Here is an 18,916-nt window from a genome sequence, read left to right on the forward strand (position 1 = left end):
AGAATCCACCTTCCAATGCAGGGGACACAAGTTCAATCCCTGGTTGGAGAACTAAGATCCCACATGCCGCGGGGCAACTAAGCCCAGGCGCCACCAACTACTGAGCCCACGCACCACAACTAGACAGCCCACGTGCCACAAACTACAACTCTGCAACTAAGCCCGTGCGCCATGACTACAGAGCCCACGCGCTCTGGAGCCCGTGTGCCACAACTAGAGAGAAGCCCACGTGCCGCAACAAAAGATCTCGTGTGCCGCAACTAAGACCCAATGCAGTCAAAAAATAAATAAATAATTTTAAAAATAAATGAATCCTCACAGGATATAAGGTCAATATACAAAAAAGTTACACTTCTATAGACTAGCAATAAATGATTGGACACTGAAATTTTTTAGAAGTACCATTTAAAATAGCAAGAAAGGGCCTCCCTGGTGGCGCAGTGGTTGAGAGTCCGCCTGCCGATGCAGGGGACACGGGTTCGTGCCCCGGTCTGGGAGGATCCCATATGCCGCGGAGCGGCTGGGCCCATGAGCCATGGCCGCTGGGCCTGCGCATCCGGAGCCTGTGCTCCGCAACGGGAGAGGCCACAACAGTGAGAGGCCCGCGTACCGCAAAAAGAAAAAAATAAAATAAAATAAAATAAAATAGCAAGAAAAAGATGAAATGCTTTGGAAATGTTTCAATATACTGTGTGTAAAGCCTACATATTGAAGACTACAAAACTACTCTAAGAATAAACTTAAAAACTAAATAAATGAAAAGTCATATCATGTTCATGGACTGGGAGACTCAATATTACTTTGATGTCATTTCTCCCCCAGTTGGTCTACAGACTCAACACAGTGTCAGTTAAAATCTCAGTGGGTTTTTCTGTAGAAACTGGCAAGATGATTCTAAACTTTATATGGGAATGCAAAGGACCTAGAACAGCCAAACACTTTTTAAGAAGAACAAAGTTTGAGGATCTTTACTACTTAATTTCATAACTTACTATAAAAAGCTTCAGGAATCAGGACAGTATGGTACTGGCAAAAGCATGGGTATATATGTAGAGTGGAAGTCCAGAAGTAGACCCACACATACAGCATCAACTGATTTTTGACAAAGATGCCAAGGTATTTCAATGAGGAAATATAGCATTTTCAACAATAGTTCTTGAACAACTGGATGTCCATATACAAGGATGAACCTTAACCCTTACTTCACAAAAGATACAAAACTTCACTCAAAATGGATCAAGAATCAAATGTAGAAGCTCAAACTATAAGACATCTAGAAAAAAACACAGGGCAAAAAAATCTTTATTAACTTTGGGTAGCAAAGATTTCTTATACAGAACACAAAAAGCTCAAATCAGGGCTTCCCTGGTGGCGCAGTAGTTGAGAATCTGCCTGCCAATGAAGGGGACACAGGTTCGAGACCTGGTCTGGGAAGATCCCACATGCCACGGGGCAACTGGGCCCGTGAGCCACAGCTACTGAGCCTGCGTGTCTGGAGCCTGTGCTCCGCAACAAGAAAGGCCGCGACAGTGAGAGGCCCGCGCACCGCGATGAAGAGTGGCCCCCGCTTGTCGCAACTAGAGAAAGCCCTCGCACAGAAACGAAGACCCAAGACGGCCAAAAATAAATAAATAAAAATAAATAAATTTATAAAAAAAAAAAAAAAAAAAAAAAAAAAAAAGCTCAAATCATTTAAAAACTGATGAACTGGACTTGACCAAAATTAAAATTTTTTGATGTTCAAAAAAGTGTTATTGGGACTTCCCTGGTGGTCCAGTGGGTAAGACTCCGCGTTCCCAATGCAGGGGGTCTGGGTTCGATCCCTGGTCAGGGAACGAGATCCTGCATGCATGCAGCAACTAAGAAGCCCGCATGCCGCAACTGAAGGATCCCGCATGCCACAACAAAGATTCCGCGTGCCACAACTAAGACCCAGTGCAGCTAAAATAAATGAATAAATAAATATTAAAAACAACAACAGGGTTTCCCTGGTGGCGCAGTGGTTGAGAGTCCGCCTGCCGATGTAGGGGACACAGGTTCGTGCCCCGGTCCAGGAAGATCCCACATGCCGCGGAGCGGCTGGGCCCGTGAGCCATGGCCGCTGAGCCTGCGCGTCCGGAGCCTGTGCTCTGCAACGGGAGGGGCCACAACAGTGAGAGGCCTGCATACCGCAAAACAACAACAACAACAACAACAACAACAACAACAACAACAGTGTTATGTAATGAAAAGGCAAACCACACTGGGAGAAAATATCTGAGAAACATACCTGATAAAAGGCTTGTATTCAGAATATATAAAGATTTCTGGCAACTCAATAGTAAGATAAACCACCCAATTAAAAATATGCAAAAGGGGCTTCCCTGGTGGCGCAGTGGTTGAGAGTCCGCCTGCCGATGCAGGGGACGCGGGTTCATGCCCTGGTCTGGGAATGCCGCGGAGCGGCTGGGCCCGTGAGCCATGGCCACTGAGCCTGTGCTCCGCAACGGGAGGGGCCACAACAGTGAGAGGCCCGCGTACCGCAAAAAATAAATAAATAAAATAAAATATGCAAAAGGTTTGAACAGTCACTTCACCAAAGAGACAGAAAATAAGCACATGAAAAGATGCTCAACAAGTCATTAAGAAAATGCAATTTAAAACCATAATGAGATAACACTAGAAGCCATTATTAGACTGGCCATAATTAAAGACTATCAATATCCAACCTTGGTGAGGATGGAGATAGAAAGGAGAACTCTCATACACGGCTGGGAAACAGTATAAGCATTTTGGAAATAGCATGAGAGGTCCTTATAATGTTAGTCATACACTTACCCACAACCTAGCAATTCCACCCCTAGGTATTTATCAAAGAGAAATGAACTCTGTCCAAACAAAGACTTGTACTCACATGTTACCAGCAGCTTTATTCATGATAGCCCAAACGAGGAAACACCACTGTATGGTTCATCCACACAGCAGAATACTACTCAGAAATAATTAACTACTGATACATGCAAGAACATGGATAAGACTTAAAAGCATTATACTAAGCTAAAAAAGCCAAAGACTACCATTCAGATTATCTTTCTGTGAGGCTGACTCAAGTTCTGCCCTCTCAATCTGACAATCATGGTAGCAGTGACACATTTTATTAGCACAACCACTTCCATGAGGTTCATTACAAAGGAATTTTATATGTTTGCATTATGAACCAAGACTCAACAGAGCAAACATTCGAGATAAGGACGACTATTAGCAAACTCTTAAATGGTTGGTTTAAATTGGAACTATATGCCTTTGATTAGAACTGTGGTCATGGTAACTATTAAGAGAACCTGGCTCCTTAGTGTAAAATGCAAGACTCACATTTTAACAATATGTATGTGAACACAGACACAAATGCTAACGTCCACAACCAAGACAGAGCCTTTATACATCAGTCAACCTTGAAAACAGAAAAGGAGAATATTAATTTGCTAAGTAGTCATCCTTGTGGCAGGATGCCTGAGGGCTACACAGGCCCCTTTCAAGAAAAAATAGGGACTTCCCTGGTGAAACAGTGGTTAATAATCCACCTCCCAATGCAGGGGACAGGAGTTCGATCCCTGGTCCGAGAATATCCCACATGCCATAGAGCAACTAAGCCCATGTGCCACAACTACTGAGCCTGCACTCTAGAGTCCACGAGCCACAACTACTGAGCCCGTGTGCCTAGAGCCCGTGCTCCGCAACAAGGGAAGCCACCCCAATGGGAAGCCCACACACCGCAATGAAGAGTAGCCCCCGCTTGCTGCAACTAGAGAAAGCCCGCGCACAGCAACGAAGACCCAACGCAGCCATAAATAAATAAACAAACAAATAAATAAATAAAAGAAAAAATAATTCTCCAGAGTACCATCTCCCACTCCCCCACACCAGACTTAAAACTGTTTTTGTTACTTAAACAAACACAAATGTAAAATGCAACATAATTTATGTTTTTAAGGCCTTTTTACAACTATAAAAAACCAAGCTGGTCTACAACTTAAATACAAAACCCCCTGAAAATCATTCAAATTCAAATTAACATTATTTTAAAGACACAGATGGGGGAATTCCCTGGCGGTGGTCCACTGGTTAGGACTCGGCACTCTCACTGCTGAGAGCTGGTTCAATCCCTGGTCGGGGAAATTAAGATCCCACAAGCCTCACAGCAGGGCCAAAAAAGAATTTAAAAAAAAAAAAAAAGGATGATTCGTTGAAACCAAGTTGCTAAATTCAACACAGCCTGGTTCTGACAACAAGTGCAGGCAGGCTCTCCTGAGTCAGGCCTGCACCCCGGGGGTCTCTGCACAACGTCTCAACCATCCCACCTCTGCCTGTCTGAATTTCTCCTGCACAGAGCGGGTCACACCTTTGATGGGTCTCTGCTTGGCTTCAGCATAGAATGTGCACATCAAGACAACTTCTGCTGCTGCCTCAGTAACCCTGAAAAGCAGTGCACCCAGGCCCACAGAAGTCAGGGGCAAAGCCCTCCACATGATCTGAGCGGGCCCTCCCCCGTTATCAGAATACAAACCGTCAGAGAATTCACAGATCAGAACACACGTCCACAGCCCCAACAAGGTGTGAACTCTACTGTACAGGATGTATACTGTAAACATTCTTAAATCCTGAAACATTATCTGTGGATACAAATCAAAGGCAGGCTCGGTCCTTCAGTCGAAAATCATTCCCAGGTACCTGCTCTGTGCCAGGCCTGTGTAGACACCCTGAGATGGGTGAGACAGGAACCAGGGCAAAGGAGTTGCAGTAGAAATTTGGGGTGGGGTTAGGGGGTGCCGGCAGGTCGGAAGGGCTGAGGTGCATGCCGGCGGTAAAGGGTAAGCGACTCTGCTCTCAGTTACCCTGGGGCCAGGCCTCTGCTGGGCCTGTTCAGCCAAGCTGTCCTGCCTGGCTCTCTCTCTCCAACACCGGATGCTGCTGAGGGGGAAGGTTCTTGCCGATGGGCAGGTCGGGGCCACTGCTCAGTGATGTCTCCACCTTCAACAAGCACCTCAGGCTGTCCAGCAACCCGGATGCCCTGCCAGCTTACTGTTCTCACTGAAACCTTACCCACTCCCTTGCTCCTTCCCAGTCCCCTCAATCCACTCTCACTCTCAAAAACAAGTTTATAAAAAAATTCTGGCAGCAATTTTCTCAACTTCTACACTCCTCACCCGATCTTACTTGCATCCTCTACAGGCTTGCCTGCAAATCTGTCTCTTCTAGAAACAGATACTGGCTCTCCTGTCTTAGTGGGACCTCATGAGGGCCACCATCTATCTACCTTACTGCTCCCTCACTCCAGCCTCAAGCTCTGCCTCCCTGATGCCAAGCCTAGGTGAGAACACAGGCGACCGGGGCTCAAGTGCTGTTGGCGCTCCCTACAGAAGCTGGGACTGCCTTACGAATGTCTGAATTACCTGCAACCCAGCAACTCTACTCCACAGATAAACACTCTGTGATGACTGATTTTGTGTGTCAACTTGACTGGGCTCAGGGATGCCCGGAGAGCTGGTAAAACATCATTTCTGGGAGTGTTTGTGAGGTGTCTCCGAAGAGATCAGCACTGGAATGGGCAGACTGAATACAGAAGATGGCCCTCCCCAGTGAAGATGGATATCGTCCATTCCTCCGAGGGTCTGAACGGAATAAAAAGGCAGAGAGATGTCCATCTTCTGCCCTCGGACACCAGCACTTCCGGTTCTCTGGTTTGCAGAATGTGCATAGTGAGACTTCTGGCCTCCATAACCACTTGAGCCAGTCCCTATAATAAACCTCCTCTTCTTTTCTTTTCCCTATCTATCTATCTATCTATCTATCTATCTATCTATCTATCCATCCATCTATCCATCCATCCATCCACCCATCCATCCATCCATCCATCCATCCATCCATCCATCCATCCATCCATCCATCCATCCATCCATCCATCTCCTGTTGGTTCTGTTTCTCTGGAGAATCCCAACTGAAACACACCCTAACAAAACTCTTACAAACGAGTACCAAGAGATGGATATATAGATGCCCAACAGCATTTTTTTAAAATAACTGCAAAAACCAGAAAACAATTCTGTATCTTCCAACAAAATTTGTTTAAGTAGTATTTTTTAATGGGCATTTTGTTTTCGATACTGGGCTTTAATTTTCCCCCCAGATTTATGGAAAAATAATTGATGCACATCACTGTAAAGTTTAAGGCACATAGCATGATGGTTTGATTTACCTATATTGTGAAATGATTACCACAATGGGTTCAGCTAACACCCATCTTCTCATACAGATACAGGACAACCTTCTTCCTTGTGATGAGAGCTGTTAGCATTCACCCTCTCAGCAACCTTCCTATGAATCATACAGCACCGTCGGCTACAGTCACCATGTTGTACATCACATCCTGGGGACACGCTTATCTTGAAACTGGAAGTTTGCACCTGTTGACCACCTTCTTCAATTCCCCATTCTGTCACCCTCTGCCTTTGGTAACCACAAGTCCGATTTCTTTTTCTCCAAGTCTGGCTTTGGGTTTGTTTTTTTTGTTTTTAGATTTCACATATACGTGAGATCATACAGTATCTGTCTTTCTCTGTCTGACTTACTTCACTAAGCATAATGCCTTCAAAGTCCATGTCTATCCATGTTGTCCTAATGGGAAGGCTTCCTCATTTTTTATGGCCAAATAACATTCCACTGTTTTTATATGTGTGTGTGTATACAAACACACACACACACACACCCACATCTTCTTTATCCATTCATCCAACAATGAATACTTAGATTGTTTCCATGTCTTGGCTATTGTACATAATGCTGTTAGGAACATGGTGTTGCAGGTACCTTTTCTAGTTAGTATTTCATTTCCTTTGTATATATTCCCAGAAGTGGAACTGCTGATGCATATGATAATTCTATTTTTAACTTTTTGAGGATCCTCCATACTGTTCTCCACCATGGCTCCACCATTTTACAATCCCACCAACAGTGCACAAGGGTTACTTTTCTCCACATTCACGCCAGCATTTGTCATCTCCTGTCTTGCTGATGATACGGCCTTTCTAATAGGCCTGAGATGATATTGCACTGTGGTTCTGATTTGCATTTTCCTAACGACAAGTGATGTTGAGCATCTTTTCATGTACCTGTTGGCCTTTCATATATATTATTTAGAGAAATGTCTATGGGTCCTTTGCCCATTTTTCACCTGGCTTATTTGGTTTTTTGCTGCTGAGTTGTATACAGCTCTTGAAATATTTTGGATATTATCCCCTTAACAGATATATATATGGTTTGCAAACATTTTTTCCCATTCTGTAGATCTTCCTTTTCACTTTGTTGATGGTTTCTTTTGCTGTCAGAAGCTTTTTAATTTGTTGCTTGTGCTTTAGGTGTCAAATCCAAAAGGTCACTACTAAGACCCATGTCAAGGAGCTTTAGTCCTAGGAGTTTCATGGTTTCAGGTCTTACATATAAGTGTGTAATCCATTTTGAGTTAATGTTTTTGAGTGGTCTAAGATATGGGTCAAGTTTCATTCTTTCACATGCGAATATCCAATTATCTCAGAACAATTTAATGAAAAGACTGTCTTTTCTCCACTATTCAACAAAATTATTGATGAATAAATTACAGTATAGCAACATATTGGATTATATGTGAATTGTATTGTGTGAAAAATGAATGAATTATATTAGGGAAAATGAACAAACTGCAGCTACCCAGACAGCATGAGGAATCTTATAAACAGAGAAGACAGCATAAGCACACACCACTTTCATAAAGGTCAAAAACAAACAAAAATAAATAATTTATTATTTAGAGATACACATATAGGCAGTGTAACTTTTTTAAAGGGTTTAAGAAAGTAAGGGAATGATCAATACAAAACGAAAGTGTTTACCTTGGAAGGGGAGGAACAAAGATGGAGAAGGGAAGAGCACACAGGCACACAGGTGTTAGGGATGGCCTGATTTTTAATGTTGACTGGTGTTCACTTTATCATCCCTCATAACATGTATACTGTAGACATAATTCATATATATATCAAATATCACATAGTAAAAAAATAAAATTTAAATGGGAGGAAAAACCTCTCCCCACTACCAGTTCTTTTCTTCATTATTTCAACATTTCCAACTCCCTCCTCCAGCTGGGTCTGTCCTCTCCTCCCCTCACAGTCAAGCATCTGAAAGATCAGCCCCTTAACTGGACTTTCTCAGCTTCCTCTCCACTGAGTTGTTCTTCACACAGTTCAGCCGGGCTTGTGCTCCAACTGAACACAGGCCTATCAAAGGTCATATACCACTTCTCTGCTGCCACACCAACACTCTGTGTCTTCTCTCAGCTAACTTTTCTCAGTGTCTGTCAGGCCTGCTGGCAGAGTGTCCTCCAGGGGCATCCCAGGCTCTCCTTGTCCTGCTGAGGTACCAAAGCTACAAGGCTCTGTCTCCCCTGCCCACTCCCCACAGGCCACTTCTCAGGGCTGTTTATGCAGCTGAGGACCTTGAGACTAAGGGCAGGCTTGCTTACTGCTTACAATAAAAGGGCCAGATCCCTGCCCGCACTCCACCCTCCCCAGCAAGTGCTCCTGAGCTGTGACACAAACCCACTGTACCCCCTGCACTGATGCGGGCCTTGGGGAGGGGAGAGGGTGAGGAGAACCCAAATGTTCGTGTGCATTCGGGATGTTTCTGCTGTGCTGAGTAACAAAGTCCTTTGTCTCTGACTCAGGATTCTCGAGTCTTCTGCCAGCACCCATGAAACAGGAACAAGCCAGCTTATTACCTTCAGGTAGGGTAAAAAAAAACTAACTCCAGACCCAACGACGATGACCTTCTGCTTGTCACACTCTCTTGCTTTTCGTTCTACTTCTCCCTGTCTGCTGCTCAGTCATCTCCACCTCCACTGTCAGGTGTTCTCTAGAACTCCTCCTCAGGATCCCACCCCTCCCTCAACCCACTGACTTGGGTATCGTACCAGGGACCAATGTTGAGAAGAGGAGTAAAAGCCATCTGTTTGTTTGTTTTTTAAATTGAAGTATATAGTTGATTTACGATGTTATGTTAGTTTCAGGTGTACAGCAAAGTGATTCACTTACACACACACACACACACACACACATATATTCCTTTTCAGATTCTTTTCCATTATAGGTTATTACAAGATATTGAATGTAGTTCCCTGTGCTATACAGTAGGCCCCAAAAGTCGCCTGTTTTAATGACTGTTGCATGAATGACCAGCAAAGGACATCTGAGACAAACAGCCTGTAACCTAAAATTGCAGATCTTGAAAAAAATTTGGGATTCCACTTGACAGAAGTAAAGTCAAAAGACCTGTTTAACGTATATTCAGATGGGGGGTGTCTAGCAATGTCCCATTAACAACTTAAAAAGAGAAGTCAATTACATCTACACCAATAAAGTTAGAGGAAGAAAAATTAAAAGATATCATTTAAATAGTATAAATAAGGGACTTCCCTGGTGGCACAGTGGTTAAGAATCCGCCTGCTAATGCAGGAGACATGGGTTCGAGCCCTGGTCCGGGAAGATCCCACATGCCGCGGAGCAACTAAGCCCGTACGCCACAACTATTGAGCCTGCACTCTAGAGCCCATGAGCCACAACTACTGAGCCCACGTGTCACAAATACTGAAGACTGCCTAGAGCTTGTGCTCTGCAACAAGAGAAGCCACTACAATGAGAAGCCCGCGCACCGCAATGAAGAGTTGCCCCCGCTCACCGCAGCTATAGAAAGCCCGCACACAGCAATGAAGACCCAACGCAACCAAAAATAAATATAAGATAATAAATAAATTTAAAATAAATAAATAAATAGTATAAATAAAAGTATCTATGGGTAAATGCTTTTTTTAAAAAGGTGCAATGGGGACCTCCCTGGTGGTCCAGTAGCTAGGACTCCACGCTCCCAATGCAGGGGGCCTGGGTTTGATCCCTGGTTGGGGAACTAGATCCCACATGCCGCAAAGAAGATCCTGCAGGTGGCAACTAAGACCTGGTGTAGCCAAATAAACAAATAAATAAAAGGTGCAATGGCATAATACAGAAAAATATGAAACACTTATAAATGCAGAAAGACCCCATTCTTACGGGATTAGAAAACTCAATATTCAAAAGAAGTTAATTCTTCTCCTACTGACTTACAGTCAGTGCAATCCTGGTCAAATCTCAACAGGGTTGTTGTTGTTGTTTTTTTTTGGAGGGGGGAATTGATAATTATCATTTATACAGAAATGTAAGGAACCAAGAATAACCAAGACATTTTTGATGAGTACAAGGTAAGAGGGCTTTCTCTCTGAATACATTTGTTACAGAGCTACAGTAATTATGACAATATACGCAGCAAAGTAGACTTAGTAGCCACTGTGTTCTTCACCACCACGTGCTTAGTTAAAAAAAGGCCAGTGCCACTTAAGAGTGTCCTAGATGCTGCAAAATCATTAATTGTATTAAATCTCAACCTTTAAGCACATGGCTTTTGAATATTCAATGTGATGAAATGGGAAGTCTGCATAAAGCATTTTTGCAATGTTCCAGAGAAAAGCACTGTGCACTGTGAGCTGAATGAGCCACTTTGTCCATGAAACATCAATTTTACTTGAAAGAATGCCTGACAGACCAATCTATGCTTATTCAGACTTGGATACTGTCAGACATCTTCTCAAAAATGAATGAAATAAGCCTGTCCCTTCAAGGAAAACAGCTGATACTACTTGTGGCCAATCATAAAATCTGAGCTTTCAAGCAAAAATTGGAAGTTTCGAAAACTTGTATCCATCACTGTGGACTTGAACGCTTATCCACATTTAGAGACCTTTCTGATGAGATCTGTGGTGATAGTGACAAACGTGACTTAAAAAAAAAAACAGGGCCTCCCTGGTGGCGCAGTGGTTGAGAGTCCGCCTGCCGATGCAGGGGATACGGGTTCGTGCCCCGGTCTGGGAGGATCCCATATGCCGCGGAGCGGCTGGGCCCGTGAGCTATGGCCGCTGGGCCTGCGCGTCCGGAGCCTGTGCTCCGCAACGGGAGAGGCCACAGGAGTGAGAGGCCCGCATACCGCAGAAAGAAAAAAAAAAAAAAAAAAAAAAAACAACCTGAATAATGAAAGGTGTCACTATCTCAAAGACCTCCCTTACTCAGTAAACTGCTATTTTACAAATGACCAACGCGTGGTGTTGCAAAAACATGTGTGAGTAAGAGGTTCATTGAGAGTGCAAGATAGACAATGGATTTCAATTTAACAGTGTAGGAAAAATTCTTTGATATCATTTCAGATTGTACATTACAGCTAACCATTAGGAAACTATTACCTGTCATGGTTTGGTGTGGTATCAAAGAATATCCACAGTTACCTGAAAAAGCCATTAAAATATTTTCTTCATATAACTTCAATCAAAACAACCTATCACAAAGAATGAACACAGATGAGAATTCAGCTGTCTTCTATTATCCAAACATTAAGAAGATTTGCAAAACAGTGCTATTCTACTTACTATTTTTGTTTTGGAAAATAGTTTTCATTTTTCATGAAACTGAATAGTTTTCAGTTTCCATGACTCCGCAATTTCTTTCCTACATGTATACACAACAGCATGTGTGAACGCGTGCTCCGAGAGCACCATTCGTAAGAGCAAAATTTGGAAAACAACCAAAATGTAGTACAAGTTCACAGAGGTGAATAGTATACAGTAACGAAAATGAAAAACTACAGCATTTATGAATCTCAAACATAATGCGGAACAAAATAAATCAGACACAAAATAACGCATACTGCATGGTACGTGTATAAAGTTCAGACACCAGAAGAACAGGACAACACTGTTTAGGGATGGAGGTGCGGGTGCTGTAACTAAGCAAGAGGAGCTGGAAAGGCTGCAAACTCTGTGGAGAGGTGGGGGGGGCAGACACGGAGGGGATCTAGGTGAAGGGCAGTGTTTGACTTGTGACCTGCACTGTAGCAGAAATAAACCCAAACAGATCAGCAATCACAGGAAGTGACAAGTATTAATTTCACCATTAAGAAGTAGCTCCTCACGTGCCGCAACTAAAGATACCACACATGGCAACGAAGATTCAGCACAGCCAAATAAATAAATAAATTAATTAAATTAAAAAAAAAAAAGAATCAGAAGAAGTAGCTTCTCAAATGCAAATCGAAACAATGAGATATCACGTCACACCTGTCAGAATGGCTATTCTCAAAAAGGCCACAAATAACAACCACTGGTGAGGATGTGGAGAAAAGGGAATCCTTGTGAACTGTTGGTGGGAATGCAAACTGGTGCAGTCGCTGTGGGAAACAATGTGCAGGTTCCTCAAAAAACAAAAAACAGAACTACCATACAATCCAGCAATTCCACTCCTGGGTAGATAGCTGAAGAAAATGAAAACACTAATTTGAAAAGACACATGCACCCCAATGTTTATAGCAGCACTATTTACAATAGCCAGGACAAGGAAGCAACCGAAGTGTCTATCAACAGATACTGGATAAAGAGCATGCGGTACATAGATACACATGTATATGATGGAATACTACTCAGCCATAAAAAAGAAATTTTGCATTTGCAACAACATGGATGGACTTGAAGGGCATTATGCTGAGGGAAATAAGTCAGAGAATGACAAATACTGCATGCTATCACTTACACGTGGAACTGAAAAATAAAACTACTGAATATAACAAAACAGAGAAAGACTCACATATAGAAAACAAACTAGTAGTTGTCAGTGAGGCAAGGGAAGGGGGAGGGGCAAGGTAGGGGAAGGGATTTAAAAGATACAAACTACTATGTATAAAATAGATAAGCAACAAGGATATAAGGATATATTGTATAGCACAGGGAATATAGCCAATATTTTATACTAACTATAAATGGAGTATAAACTTTAGGAATTGTGAGTCACTGTGTTGTACACCTAAAACTTACTGTGTATAAACTTTACCTCAGTAAAAAAATAAATAAGTGGCTTCTCAAAGGAGACCAAATTGAGTATACTTCTATGCTGACTGCACAAGGCCACTTACAAGATGTAACACAGAGCAAATGAGAACAAGAGGCTACGAAAAGGAGAGGAAGGAAGAGAGGGAGAGAGCTCGTGGACCTGCACAAACAGTAAACAAAAAGCCCTGAGGAGGGGCCACCACAACCAAAGGAACAATGTACTGAGATTTAATCATTCAACCTGTACTCATCCAGCACAGCCTTAAAACCTAGAGAGCAAAAATGGAAACATTTACAAGAAAAAAGGACAAACACACACGCACAGTGGGAGGTGTTAACTGACCTTACTCAGAAATCAACAGATTAAGCACAACAAAATTAGTTAAGAACACAAAAGGATCTAAGAACACAATTAACAAGGGGTTGATCTAATGGGAGTACACAGAGTCCTCTATCTAAACGCTGAGAAAACATTTTCAAGCACACATGGAACTTTTATAAGAACCTAACCACATATCAGCATAACTGACTGATAAGGAGTCATTGTAATACATGCCATAATCTCCAACTGTAACAGCATTAAATTAAAAGTCAATATGATTAAAGGTGATCTGAGAGATAATATGTTTGGATATTTACAGATACTTCAAAACAATTTATGGTTAAAAACAGAAATAATCAAAATTGGATAACAATTAAAATTGAGCCAATACAACCAGCAATTCAAAATCTAGAGCAGTAATTAGAGGTTTCCAGCACACATCAGGGCAGAGTTAGAAAAACTGATGAGAAGAACTGCATGTAGAGAGACAGAAGAGTGGCCGCAGAGGAAGAAGAAGAAAGGAGACTTGTGGTGGCCTCAGCAGGGTGCGTGGTGAGGGTCGCCTGGCCATCAGAGAGCGGCGCTGGGCTGTCTCCCACCCTCCTCCCAGTAGGCGGGCTGAGCAAGGCCAGGTTCCCGCTAGGTCTCTGGGGTGAGACAAGCACAGGAATGCAGCTCCCAAAGCAGCTGGCACCAAGCTCAGGCTCCCCAGACACTTGTCAGCAGCCCTGAGAAGAGGCCTAGAAAATGGAGAGCCCCACACACTGACACGCACCCCACCTTGTCACGGCATCTGTACCCCGCTCCCAAGAACAAGAAACTGGGAGAACCACATGTCTCAACTTACTGATAGCATCTGTCTGTAATTCGGGACCCTGTGGTGCTTTTGCCACCACTACCTTTCAGCACACTGAACAGAACAGAACATCTGTGGAGGGATAAACAAGAATCTGCCCACAAGCGAGCCTCTGGGAAGACAGAGGATGGTGAGGAGACAAGGTAGAGGGATGGACTCGGCACCACTCTCTCTGTGCCCCGGAACTTCTATCAGAGGTACCACAGCGTTAACCAATCAAATACTGCCGTGTGCACACACGCACACACACAAACAGCAGTAATTAATGAAACAGACAAAGTGAAAGAGAGATTTTAAAAATTAAAAAAAAAGTTCTTTGAAAAGACGAAATCAATACACTTATAGAAAGACTGGTTAAAAAAAGAGAAAGAAAAAGCACAAATATGAGGAATAAAAAGAGCTGTATCTACAGGTATGGTAGGAATTAAAAACAGACCACCCACACACAACTTCATACCCAAAACTGACAATTTCTAAGAATATAATTTACCACGACTAACTCGAATAGAAATGGAAAACCTCTTATCACTTAAAGAAACTGAACGAAAAGTTTAAAAGTTACCCAGAGACATGCCTGTCTGTGAAGGGAACAGGAGGAGGCTGACAGCAGGAGGGGCATGGCCACAGGCAGACGACGCTAGAGCATCTGCACTCTGCTGGGCGTGAGCCGGACAGGAGCAAAGAGAGGGAAAGAACAGCAAAAGCAACAGAGCCCTGCAGAGGATGGAGAGGGGTGGGCACTTGGGAGGCGACTTCCCTCGGCCACAGGGGTGGGAGACCAGCCAAGCAGGGCCAAGTGGGTGGGGGGTGTTTGGGAAGAGAGGAGAAGGAAGGGTGTGCTCCATCTCTGCATCTGGGGGCGCAGTGACAAAGCCAGGGCGACACGCTGGACGCCCTTCCACGACCTGGCACCTCGCAGGCGGGAAGCAGTACCCCAGCGGTGCTCTTCTCCAGTCATGTTCTGCCAGGCAGGGGCAGCACTGAACCAGGCCCCAGGCAGATAAGTTAGGCGGCTTTCCAAGAGAAAAATGACAGTGAGCTCAGAGGGACCTGACGGTGGGAAAGGGACCGAGGAGGTCCAAGAACTATGGCAACGGAGGACACTCAGGCAAGTGACCTAGAAAGACAGGATCCAGTCGGATGTGTGAACCGAAGTCCTCTTAGGTGTATGGGAAGGACAAGGTCTAGGCACAGAAGAGGAGGTCTCTGGAGAAATGGACAACGTGGAGCTGGCAGGCACAGAGTAGGGAGAAACGTCAGTGCCCCACCACAACTTCCGGTAACAGAATGCGTATCTGCAAGGGAGTGATTCAGAACCAGGTCCACTGTCCATGCTCAGAGCCCTTACCCTGATGACCTGAGAGAGCAGGACAACACACAAACTCATAACTCTGGGCCCACCAGAGAGCACAAAGGACCAGCTGAACTGGACAAGTGTGACAGGCCATCTGGGGACAAGGCGAGGAAGGCAGGCAGCCATGAGTGGGTCGGAGGACACAGCTCAGCGTGTGACAAGTTCTTAAAGGCTGGGTGTGGCTGGTGGGACTTGCCGGGCCAGGCCCTTCTCTGGGAGCAAGCAGAAGCCTTCACTGCTGGGGTGGTGGGTGGTCTCCACCCGAGGCCCAGGCTGATCCACCGAGAATAGGGGACCGAGCCCTCCATGAGACAGGCCCAGGACTCACACGGACACAAGCACAGGCCACACCCCGAGGCCCCTACAGATGCAGGCAGAGTCTGGCTGCCACGCGGCAGGGGCAGGATCACGAGGAAAGCTGCACCCCGAAGTCCGGGCACAGGACTGCCCAAGGTTCAGGCCGGACAGGGGAACCAAGGAGACACGAGGCAGGAGGCTCTCGCCGCTGGCACACAGCGCGGGCAGAGTATGGAGAGAGACCCTCCGCCCGAGCCCCACCCCCCGGCCCGCACAAGCAGAGGGAGCAGCAGCCGCCAGGGGGACGAGTCTGTGGGGCCACAAGTGCAGAGCCACAGCAGCCCCAGGGCCCGTCAGACTGGCCGACCAGGCCCCCTGCCTCTGCACGCGCTGCCTGGCACTGCCCCCAGCAAGAGCAAGGAGCAACAACACTGAAGGAAGAAGCAACACCAACACTACACAAACTCTTCCAGAAAAGAGGAGGAGCAGGAACACATCTCAACTCACTTTACGAGGCCCTGAAAGACATAAAAGACAAGAAGACTTTAATGAGCCTCCATAAGCAGACCCTCTTCACAAGCACAGACGCAAAGTTCTCAACCAAACGTGAGCAAATCACTCCAGTGACATGTAAAAAGCATGTCCACGGAAAGACATGTACAAGAATGTTCACAACAGCTTGACGTAAAAAACACTCCAAATCTGGAAACAACAGAAACATCCATCAACGGTGAACAGGTAAACAAACTGTGGTATATCTCTACAATTTATTCAGCAATAAAAAGGAACAAACTACTGATGCACAACTCTCAAAGCACGACACCAAGTTAAAGAAGTCTATGGGACACTCCAGAAAAAGCAAATCCATGGGGACAAAAATCACATCCGTGGTTATTACGAGGGGTTGGGAGGAGGGCAAGGGCTGCCTACCAAGGTGAACAAGGGAACACTTAGGGGTTCTGTATCTTAGCCATGGTAGTGGTGTTTACACAACCGTATAAATCTGTCAAAACTCAGTGAACTATATACACTTTAAAATGAGTGAATTTTACTAGATGTAAATTACATCTCATTAGTTTAAAAAGTTCAGCAATTTTAACCAGCTTGAGCAAAGAGGCCAACTGTACAAAAGCAACAGAAGGTTTACATCTACAAATATAGGTCAACATTATACGTCTGTGGTCCCTGGGGTCACTTTGATGAGGAGAGAAAGCCTCGTGTGTCGATTCATTATCCAGGACAAACTGGGAGTCAGGAAATGAGACTCCCCTCGTGGCAAGACTAGTTATGGGAAATGACAGGCATTTTCACTTGCCTCCAAAACCAGGATGAGCAACAGCAACCCTTCTCCCAAAGGCACAGTCAGGCCAAAACACAAGAGCAGGACTGGAAACAGGAAGAAAAGACAGCAAAATTTAGGAAGCAAAGAAAATGCGTTAGCCAGGGGGAAGACAAGAATGCTGACTGGAAGTGAACAGGGAACAAATGAATATCAGTAAGCTAAACAGCCTTCCATTAAAAAATTGAGAAAAGACTAAATACTTTAAGTGGACACAGAAAGAAAACAAAAGTAAAATAAAATGATAAAAGCACAAAGATCTGAGGGTGAAAAAACTTAAGATCGACTATGCCATCTTTTTAATCCCTAATTCCAGATTTATCCATTGCTTTGTTCATTCGTTTATTTATTCATCAATTCAAATATTTTGGGTACCTAAAATATGCCAGGCTAGCACTGTTCTTGTTAAGAAAATACACAAAAAGACCTGCCCTCTTGGAGTGTATAATCCAATGAAGGAAAAAGACAAACAAAATGAATAAGTAAAATGCACAGTATATTAGAAAGAAGTGCTAAGGAGGAGAACAGAGCAGGAAGAGTGGTGTGTGGGAAGAGGCTGAGTGAGAAGTAAATTTCTATTTTGATAAACAACAGATTTTGAGTTTTAGCTACTAAAGCACTACTATAGAAACTGGCACATGAGCTGGGGTGCTGCCTTCAAGGAAACCCTAAAACAGAAGTCACTGGCTCAGTGGCGGGCAGCAAGGAGGCTCAGGCGAAGAGGCAGCAAACTGTTGGCAACCAATGTGGAAAGCAGTCCCAGGTCAGGAAACAGAATGTGGTGCTGGGTGCTGCTGTCATCGGCCACGTGCAGAGCGGCATTAGCAGAAAGACAACAGCTCAAAAAACAATCATCAAGCAGAAATCAAAGGAACAGAAGAGCCCTAGAATGTGGGGCCTCAAATGGCTGCAAAAGCCAACTCCTTCCAGAACCCAAAGAGCAGGTTTGAAAGCCCTTTCGGAACCAGGGCCCATGAAGACACCGTCTGGGCTAAAGATCCTGATGTTCTCAAGAAGGCCTCATTTAGCTGAGGCAGGAAATCAAGGGAAAAAGAGGGGGGCAGGGTCGGGGTGGGGAGTCCGACTTGAGAATTGCATCTGGGAAAGAATTTCAGGTGAGATACCAGCGCATGGAATTGTCTAGCACTAACAAACACACGAACGCCTCTAGCTTTTCACCAAACTACACTGCCAAAGACAACCTGAGACCAGACTTAAAAAGCCAAAACCCACCCTTCCGGCCCCCCAAGCTTGCTGACGGAGCTGTCTGACCAAGGAGGGCAGGGCCCTTCCTACTGACTACAGGTGTCATCAGGAAGGGTGGCGGGGACCCCAGCCGCTGGAGCCAGGGACGAGGAGATGGCGCGGGAGGGAGTTCCTCCAGAAAGCAGAGCCAAATGAGCCATCTCACCGGCCGGTCCGCTCCTCTGGGCCGGGCACTCACCGCCGGCGGGTCGAGGCTGCCGCGCCGCTCCTCCTTCTCCACGGTGCGCCGGCAGTCCGGGCACACCCACAGAGGCAGGTGCAGCACGCTGTTGCCCTTGGGCGCCATGGACAGGGCCAGCTTGCTTGCAGTCTTTACTCCACTCTCTAAGAACGAAGAGTCTTTCCGCTCGCTTCTGCACAGAAGACAGTAATCCCCAGCGGGGTAGGGTGGTGTTCTATGATTCATGCCAAAATTAAAAGGAGTCTGGAACAGAAAAAAAATTTGTATTTTCAAAACATGAGCCCAAGAAGGGTCGTCTGCACCGTAGAGAAATCATCCTGAAAATCCTGAAGACAGG

The 18,916-nt window shown here is 44.8% G+C and overlaps 1 protein-coding gene across 6 annotated transcripts in view; it reads right to left on the reverse strand.

Moving 5' to 3' along the window:
• FAM193A (family with sequence similarity 193 member A) overlaps positions 1 to 18,916 on the reverse strand; it is a 177,930-nt gene that overhangs the window by 84,323 nt on the left and 74,691 nt on the right. For 3 of the 6 annotated variants that reach the window (XM_081229178.1, XM_081229179.1, XM_081229177.1), the window contains exon 2: positions 18,544 to 18,822. The exons of 1 other annotated variant lie outside the window; for it this stretch is intronic. In XM_081229178.1, coding sequence (XP_081085304.1) covers positions 18,544 to 18,804 — 261 coding nt within the window. In that variant the 5' untranslated portion in view covers positions 18,805 to 18,822. The remainder of the gene's footprint in view (positions 1 to 18,543; positions 18,823 to 18,916) is intronic. 2 more of the 6 variants (XM_081229176.1, XM_081229175.1) reach the window with 1 other exon arrangement.

This window comes from Mesoplodon bidens (genome assembly GCF_964165515.1).
Source record: "Mesoplodon bidens genome assembly, chromosome: 1".
NCBI lineage: Eukaryota > Metazoa > Chordata > Mammalia > Artiodactyla > Ziphiidae > Mesoplodon > Mesoplodon bidens.